The 9,177-nt window shown below is 45.4% G+C and overlaps 1 protein-coding gene across 1 annotated transcript; it reads right to left on the bottom strand.

Annotated features, from left to right (window-relative positions):
* Positions 1 to 4,171: 4,171 nt before the first annotated feature.
* On the bottom strand, positions 4,172 to 7,451 carry BDW43DRAFT_320666 (uncharacterized protein; the record flags this gene model as incomplete). Its single annotated transcript, XM_032049128.1, has 4 exons — positions 7,198 to 7,451; positions 6,868 to 7,161; positions 4,391 to 6,805; positions 4,172 to 4,333 (listed from the first exon to the last, which is right to left on the bottom strand). The coding sequence occupies exons 1-4, from the start codon at positions 7,366 to 7,368 to the stop codon at positions 4,172 to 4,174; spliced, it is 3,042 nt and encodes a 1,013-aa protein (XP_031898477.1). The 5' UTR covers positions 7,369 to 7,451.
* Positions 7,452 to 9,177: the final 1,726 nt, after the last annotated feature.

The following is a 9,177-nucleotide window of genomic DNA, read 5'->3' as shown; positions in this document are numbered from 1 at the left end:
GGAGGCAGCATTCCGGTTACACTGTAGCATGGACCATGACTGAAATGTTACCCCAGGTACTGACAGACAGCATGTGACCTGGTCACGTGCTTGTTGCTACTTCCCAAATTCAGTACCCTCTTTGTATCTTAGCTAGTCGAGTACTACGAACAGATTGAATCATACCATCGAATATCGTCTCAAGGGATACTATTCCATCGAATCCGCCCATCCAGGTCTTTTCAGTACTTTGCAGCAGTAGGAGCTGCTCTCCAAAGCAATTAATATTCAAACTCGAAATAGCAGAGAAGGTCGGGTTACTGCGATCATATCTATCAAACTATATCTTCTCCTGTTATAATCCTAGCTCTAAATCCAACCTAACTTTAGTCTGATGCGTGCCAGCGGCCAGTCGAGGCACGTCCGTTTGCTTTATTACGGATCTCCGGTCTGGCCCTTACGGAGTAGGTCTCAAATGGCGAGTGCTGCTGAGAGAGGACACAGCAGGACAGGCGTTGGGTGGGGTCACTGGGTGCGCATTATTGATGTTCAGGCAGTTCAGGTCAGCTTCAGGTGAAGACACCGAAGGGGCTGAAGGCAGGGCGGCAAGGACACTAAACCCAACGAAGCAAAAAAGCAAGAAAAACATACAACATCTAAACTACGATGTACACTTCAGCATAAGGTAAGCAGGCTCCCTCAAAAGGGTGCCCCAGCCCAACCCTTGGCCCATTTTTCAAAAGAAGGAAAGGCTGTGGCTATGCACTCTTAGTGAAACACTTAGAGTCTTATAGTCTAGACTTTCCTCCAATTAAGTTTCCTAGCGTAGCGCCTCTTGAATCAACGCCACTCCTTAGGTGAATTTGCCCCCCCCTGCAGGTGATGTATGCTCCAGGCTGGTGATGTGTTCTCCAGGCATCACCACCTCACTACACTGCACCCACGCTAATCACCACTTCGTTCAAGCGGCATCACCCCCTATCACCCGCAAGGGCACCAAACCGGGTATTGACCGCGTTCAAGCCACACGCCGGCCGGTTAGTAGTTGGGTGGGTGACCACACCAGCGAATCCCGGCTGTTGTATGTTGGTGCTCGCTCATTCTTTCATTTCTTATTTGGATAGATAGGCCTTTTGTTACCCCAACAACCGGGATGACTGCAAGAATACGGGGTACACCAGTTTTGACACGATTGTATATAAACTCTGTAGTCTAACTCGGCCGGAGCAGCCAAAGCTACAGTAGCCATCACCCCCCAGGTGAACAGTAAAGTTCTTAGACTTACAAACATCGCGTGAAGTACTGTCTATGAGGGATTTGCTAGCCATATGTTAGGAGGAAGACTTCATGAGGGGTGGCATAGGAAAACATACTTGGAGACGATATAGTATCTACTACATAGTTGTCAGTATTTTGGAAAGAAATATAACCTCGCAAGGAACAGAGTGAGGAGAAAGTATTTATATTTTGGTACTTCATACTCATCCAAATGATTGGATTCATGCAAATTTCCAGCTCAATTGAAGTCCCCACTGCCCTACCTAAGTGTATATGCAAATATGACGTTTACAACCAGTGTCTTGTTACGGAGAATTCCGCTTCCGGCTACCTGTGCCTCTCCTTTAGAAGTCGATGTTGTCATATAAGGTGGGATATATTACTTAGCGCTATGATTCCTCTGGTTGAATCGACACAAGATTTGAATCTAAATGAATTCTGCGTAACCCATGAGGTTAGAATAAAGTTAATATGTACTTGGGAAACTTAAGTTATAGCTTTGAAAGTGGAGTATCTGTAATGCTAAATGAATCTGGTTAGTTTATAAGGCTTGATTGACAGTATGTTATTAAATTGACTTTAATAGGCTAACTGTTGAAGTAGCAGTAGAGGAGCTTAAGGATATGGCTCACGGCGAGGACACCGACATAAAAGTGGTTCAAGATAATATTTTTGGACTTGAACAATACTGGCAAGGCGCAATTACAGATGTTGAGCAAATACTCAGCTGGCTTCAGAAAGGGGCAGAGAGGGCAGTAGGTATCCAATCTCATCTAATAATAAAAAGAAACTAATGTGTGATACTGCATCGACTCTCAGTAGATCCTTACTTGTTCGGTCCTATTCCCGGTTGGTCCCTACTCTCTAGTGGGTTCCTACTCTGGAGTCGGCCCCTACTCTGCGGTAGACCCTTCTCTGTAGTAGATTTCTACTCTGCAGCAAGTACCTACTCCCCGGTCTGTTCCTACCTTATAGTAGGTTCCTTCTCTGCAGTCGATTTCTACAGGAAGTCCCTCTAGTCTGATATTGGCCCGAACAGGTGACTGCCTTACCAAGTACACCAACCCCATTTGTTATCAATTTTTCTCAAGCGCGGTCTTTTATTTATCAACCCTTTCTGTGAGGACAGTCATGTAAAGTATGCTGGCTCGGCGTGAGAATCAGTTTTTGGAAGTGAAGCAGTATTGAGCAGACAGCGGTAATGTAGGACTGACATCATAATAAGTGAGGTACAAGGCAGGTGCGTGGGCAGTGATTGTCTCAATACTTGGTGGGGCTTGGGAACCGATTCTTAGGAATCATGTAATCTTGAGTCGGTGTCTGACCCGGGATAGCCATAATAGGACCGACATCTTCATAATAAGCAAGGTCCAAGGCAGAATACGACCTGAGCCGTGGGATTTATATCTCGTTGCATGTCTGAGGAGCTGTGAGCCAGGGCTTGGGGGCAGGGAAATAGAACCGCCTCCACAAGCCTGATTCTGGCTTGAGACTGTGGTCTTGAGACTAACCAGGACATGTGACTTCTTTGCCAAGACTCTCTTGCTCACGTATCCCTACCGCTACTGTGCCAAATCTAACATAACGACTTCTAAAGAGGACACGCTTCTGTATTCTCTGGGATAGAAACAGGACAGCCTGTACTAAAAGTCGACCACCGATTGCGCGAAAAATGCCTCCGGGCCACCTCCCGGCGGGACGGGCCGCGACGCGAACCCCTGAGCCACCGGACCGCGACGAGCACGAAGACTCAGTACCGCGGCTGTTGAGACCGAGACGTACCGCTGAACCACCTAACAATTTTACTTGATAATAAGAGAAAGAAATTGAGCAGAGAGCCACATGCTTCCAACAGAGAAAGAAAAAGCAAGCCAGGCCAGCAACTTAATATAATAAACCAACTTTAAATAATCTCCTGACAGAGTGTTGGGTGCTTCTGATTATGGTGTGGAATGATTGATTTCTTCAAGCTGCAGGAGCAGGATGTTGGTAAGTTCTACATACAAAGCGGTGAAAGGGGCGGTACAGCAAGGTAGGCAGAAAGGAACGGGAGCGACAGCGAACGGAACGCAACACAGAGGGCAAGGATCTGGACCCTATCACACTGGTGAAAGAGCTTACCAAAATCAGGAGAGAGATCAGATAACAAGATAACTTGTACAGGAATAAACTAAAGAAAGTTAAAGAAGAATTTAGTGCTGTTCTAGTAGAGATCTAATATAAGCTATAAATACTGATACTGCAATCCTATTCTAAGTTATGCTTACGAAATACCTATAAAGAGATCCTTAATAAAATCTAATCCCTATATATCTTAATTACCTCCACAGGTTCTATAAATAATCTATTTTATATAGATATTACCCGCATTTCTTTAACTGGAGAGTTGCTTCAAGTCCTAGTATTCAGATTTTCTTTTTCTTTTATTTAATCTCTTATTCTCTTATTATAGAAATAATTACTAACCTTTCACTATAAAGTCATTTTTTCCATGTTAAGTCAATTAAAGCTATCCTCCTATATGTACCCGCTATAGATTTAGAAATCCTTATAAGCTTTCTGGTGAGTTATAGCGTGCTTAGATATTCTATATTACTGACTTTAGTATTTTTCCTTTCTAGCGTGTCCAATTTAATAATATCATTAAACTTATCCTATCCTAGTATTCTTATGTCCAGATAAGAAAATCAAGAGCCTAAAAGTGAAGTGAATATAGAAGTAAGGATTTACCTGAGTAATCAGGCCCCAGTGAGATCAAGCTGGTCACTTATACTAAAAGAAGTAAATAACCAGAAAGGATCCTAAATAAATATATTAGGAATAAGATAAAGCTTAATGTATCTTGACACTATAAGAGAATAAAGAGCTGATGAACAATGTACCCGACATAAACTAGCTGTATTTAGAGAATGTATTATTGTAAAGGCGGGTATTGGCGTTCCTGGAGGAGCTTCACCACTGTCTTATGGCGATTCAGTACCGCCCAAGAGAGTGGGGTCTGGCCCCAGAAATCCTCAGAGTCGATATCCACTTTTTCTGTGTCTAGAAGAAGCTTCACCACTGCCTCATGGCCATTCTGTGCCGCCCAAGAAAGTGGTGCCCGGTCGTCTATATCCCTTGCGTCGATATCCACCTTTTCTGTGCCAAGAAGAAGCTTCACCACAGCTTCATAGCCATTCTGTGCCGCCCAAGAGAGTGGTGTCCAGCCATTTGAAGTCTTGGAGTCGACATCCACTTTTTCTGTCTTAAGAAGAAGTTTCACTACAGTCTCATGGCCATTCGCTGCCGCCAGAGCAAGTGGTGTTCGGCCAACGATATCCTTGGAGTTGACATCCACTTTTTCTGTGCCAAGAAGAAGCTTCACCACAGCTTCATAGCCTTTCTCTGCCGCCTGAGAGAGCGGTGTCCGGCCACCTGAAGCCTTGGAGTCGACATCCACTTTTTCTGTCTTAAGAAGAAGCTTCACTACAGTCTCATGGCCATTCGCTGCCGCCCAAGCCAGTGGTGTTTGGCCAACGATATCCTTGGAGTTGCCATCTACCTCTCCTGTTCCAAGAAGAAGGTTTACCACACCAGCGAGCCCCAAAGCTGACGCTATCAAAAGTGATGTAGCACCCTCGGGAACAACATGTCCATTGTTTTCATAGATTCCGGACCACACTTGATATACATCAGAGCTTGGGTTGCAAATCTTCTGCGCGCGGATCATCAGCGGGTCCCCATCTCGCACACAAGCTTGACGGAAGTGCGCACTCCAGTAACATGACGAATATTGTTCAAAGTTTTCCTGGTGGATTCTATGTCGAACAGAAGTTAAATATGAAGTACATATATCTGCAAGAATCCGATTGGACTCCTCTGGCAGTAGTGAATTCTTCCATCTTGCAACTTCAGGAAAGTTTGTACTTCTAGTGGAGTTGTTGCCATAGACTAAGAATTCCTTCGCAGTTTGATGAAGGAGATAAACTTTCTTATCTATAACAACCACAAAGAGTCCACAGACATCCCTCAATGTTTTCCTAAAGCGGTCTTCTGGCTCCACTTCATCGTGTATATCTATAAGAGTTTGATGACCTGCACTGATTGCCAAGGCAAGAGATAGCTCTCCCAAGGAGAGAGGCCGCATTGCAGATGTAATAATATGAAGAAGAACTCTGGCTTTGTCAGCATCCAAACTCCGGTCCAAGATTTTTTCATAGGCGCTGTCAACAGTTGCGGGTAGATCCTGAATTACCCGACGGATATTGCCTTTCGTGAAACCCTGGATATTCTCAAGTACGTCCAAGGTGAGGCTAACCCATAGGTATGTTCGATTTCCAACTGCATTCAGCTGTTCTGTAAGCAAAATCCGCTCATCTTTCTCCAATAATCTTTGTCGGCAGATATCATTAATCCTCTTTTCGATAACAAGGTTTATTTCACGAGATATCTGCTGGGCCTCTTCCTCGCCATCCCCACTTAAATGGATGGTAGGTAGTTTGGCCTCTAGCTCCCAAAAGCCACGCCGTATGTGATCGTATGGTCTGCTTGTCATCAAGAATTTTAGCTTACTGCTTTTATAGGGTCCCAAGTAAAAGTCCTTAACTGCGCAGATAAATCGATTCCGGTCACCATCTTGACACTCATCTAATGCGTCTAGAATACAGATAATCTCTCCGGCCTTCGGATTGGCAGAAACAGATATAAGTATATTCCATAATTCAGAAAATGATTGGACAAGCGCATCACCGTCAGTATCCAGCTTATCTAGGACTGCATCTTGCAAAAGCTGAGGCTGTGCTGTAAAAAGCTGACGTAGTATAATTGAAAGTGCGCTTGTTGCACTCCTCTGATCCGAAAAGTCATCTTTAAAGAAGAAATAACAGACCGTTCGTTCATTAGTGTTGAGAAGAAGTTCGTCAACTAGGTATCTGGTCAAGACCGATTTGCCGCAACCTGGATCGGCTGACACCCATAGTAGACCAGAGGAATTACCTGTACTCTGTTGCCAGGCCTGGAATATGGGATGATTTGTGAACCATTCACAGGTTCCGGGCACACGTTTGCCATTCCTCTCTTTTCGATCCTTATATGGGCAAGTGTAGAGTAGCTTGAAGAATCTTTTTATTCTCTCGTCTCGAGCTGATGTAGTTGTCCATATATCGCGTTCGCGTGAAGTGTTCAGAATCTCTTGATGTCCCTTCAGAACCTCCTCGTGCCTCTGGCTTGAATCCGCATCTGCAATGAGGGAAGTAAATCGATATATAGATTTTTCAAATCTCTCAATGTCTTGCAGCAAGTCGGCCCATCCATCCCGGTTAAAGATGTTTCCCAGCAGCTGGAAGACTGGGTGTCTGTGTACATGGCAGAGCGCTCGAGCCTGGAACTCCAATATCTTAGAGTAGGTGGAGACCAAAGTTTCTTGAAACTTCCCAACTATATCAATGGCCTGTTTTGTCTGAGAATGCAAATAAAGGTCTTCCATCACGTGGAGTCGAGGTATCAACCCAGAGATCAATTCTAAGCCTTGTAGGAGAACGGCATGCTGCTCTACCGCTTGGACGACCATCTAATTCAAATTAGAATCTTAACAATCGAGAGTATAAGCGAGGACACTAGATTAGGGCTTACCACGAAACAAGCCGTAATGCTAGCACAGGCGAGCAAAGCTAGTGGGCTCGCGCTTGCAGCAGTATTGACAATATCTTTGATGGCCAGGATATTTTTGAATACCTTGGTGAGTTGGTCCCGAACAGTCATGCTACGATTACCTATGTGAATCACCCACTTTTTCTCCTCTATTTGAATTGCTTTCGCCTCAAGGAAATCGCATAGTCGTTTGTGGTGCCTCGTATCTCCTGGTAGAAGTTTTAAACTGTAGTGGGATTCTAGTATTTTAACCGAGGCTGTCAAAATCTTGTCTAGCTCACTATTCTGTCTCAACGTTTGCTCGGCTCTAACCCAAAAATCGTTGGGTCGAGGGGTAGGTTCAAGGCGCTCCTCTTGCTTAGATACCAGGCTGTTCGACGGATTTGTACCCTCTTCTTTCAAGGAATTGTCTTTTTCAGGCTGTGGTTTCTTCTCGAGTCGTAGTTTCTTCCAAACTTTAGCCTTGGAGAGAAAAAATGGCATCGTGCGACTCTCTTTTGGGTTTACCGTTAGAGATAGTGGAAGTTCCTTCTAGAATTGTCTTTTAGGAGCTTGCTGAGGGTGGGTTTGGCCGGTACTCTTCAACCGGAGATGGGAGGGTGCTATTGTCCTTTTTCTTTCCAAAATTGGTACCCCGCATTTAGATGTGCTATCGCGGCTGAACGACAGGGGTACGGGACCTTTGTTGACCAGTTACAGCCGACTATAGGATACTCCTATGAGATGCAGGAGATTTCTGAATGGCCACTTCCCTTCCAGGCATCATGGCGAGCGTTGGAGCAGTCGAAGTTCATTCCTTGCCCCTTTCATTAGGAGACTTTTTGGTAAATGAACCCAAATGAGTATGTACTCCGCGAATCTATAAGCAAACTAGGAAACAGACTTAGGTACAAGAAAGGCCATATGGTAGACCCAAGACGATTGATTGATTGTTGGCATTCTCGGCCAGATCTACAGGTACTTCCAGTGGATCCTTCATAGGAGGGTTGTACAGGCCTCATACACGGGAGGCAGTATGTTACAAGTATATAATATGCAACTGCCCTGAAACAACCGAAGGGAGAGGAAGGGTTTACCATTGTCCGCGGGGCTTGCCAAGAAATCCCATCTCTTTGAGAGCGTGCACTAGGCAAAACTCGCACCAAAATCCTGCCAAGCTTTCTCTCCACGCTCTCCACGCGCTGCTCTGATATGCTGTTTATAACATTTCCTTCTTGGGGTTAGTGTTTGTCGTAGTCAGCCTGCTTTGTGTGGAATACTGTAGAACAGTGCCAACTGACCTGTAACCTGTTTCCCAGCTTGCATATTATTATTATTAATCAAGTTTAACGTCCGTATCGAGCCGTTGGCTATGACAGACACATGTGTCTAGGCATTGGGCTAAGCCACTGCCTCTAAATGGTCCCTAGGGGCTCTATCAGCCCCCTCTATTGTTTGTGTGTTCATTCTAATCCTTTACTCGCCCGAGCCGCCTATCTGCGCCAGAGCCTTTGGGCTATGCCCTCCTTAGTGTTCATTACCTGCTGGGCGTCATCTAGGCGTGCCTAGATGTCCCCTTCTGCTATCCTTTTCTTCTACTTTCTGCTTTTTACACTGGCTCTAGACCTCAAAGAGTATCCCTAGAGGCTCTATCTATCTCTCTAGCTACCTCCCCTGGGAAGCAGCCGATATTTGTTATTGTAAAAAAGGCCGTGAGGGCCTTGGTAGCTCTCTGGTTCTTAAAGAGGCAGCATTCTGGGACTATTTCTCCCCATCCAGGTGGTGTTACCCCTGCCTTGACTAGGGCCCTGTACAGAGCCTGTCTCTGGTGGCACCACTGTCTGCATTCCACTAATAGATAGGCTGTTGTTCCCTGTGGAGACTGGCAGCTTTGGCATCTAGATAAGTCTCGGACCCCTATCTGACTCAGATAGGTTGGTATTGCTGCGTGCCCAACCTTGAGCTGATAGTATCGACAAGCGAGCTGCTTTGGTGCTGCTCCCGCCACCGGATCTAGTTTCCGCCCTTTCTGGGGTTGATAGCGCTGTTGGGCCCTGTAGGATCATTTCTCCAGGGCCTGTACAAGCCATTGGTGTCTCTGGGCCTGGTTTGCCTCAGTACATGTTCTGTGTAGGTATGCTAGACTGAGGCTTCGATCTATGTCCTTAGGGGCCATTTCTGCAGCTATCTTAGCAGCTTGATCAGCATTCTCGTTCCCTAGGATCCCTCGGTGGCCTGAAACCCATTGAATAGTGACTTGGCATCCTTGATTCTGAAGTCTTTAGATTGTATGTTGGGCCTGAATTACCCAAT

The sequence above is a fragment of the Aspergillus alliaceus genome, assembly GCF_009176365.1.
Source record: "Aspergillus alliaceus strain CBS 536.65 unplaced genomic scaffold BDW43scaffold_33, whole genome shotgun sequence".
NCBI classification, from domain to species: domain Eukaryota; kingdom Fungi; phylum Ascomycota; class Eurotiomycetes; order Eurotiales; family Aspergillaceae; genus Aspergillus; species Aspergillus alliaceus.
Note: the sequence above shows the minus strand (reverse complement) of the source record. Positions and strands in the feature narration are given on the sequence as shown.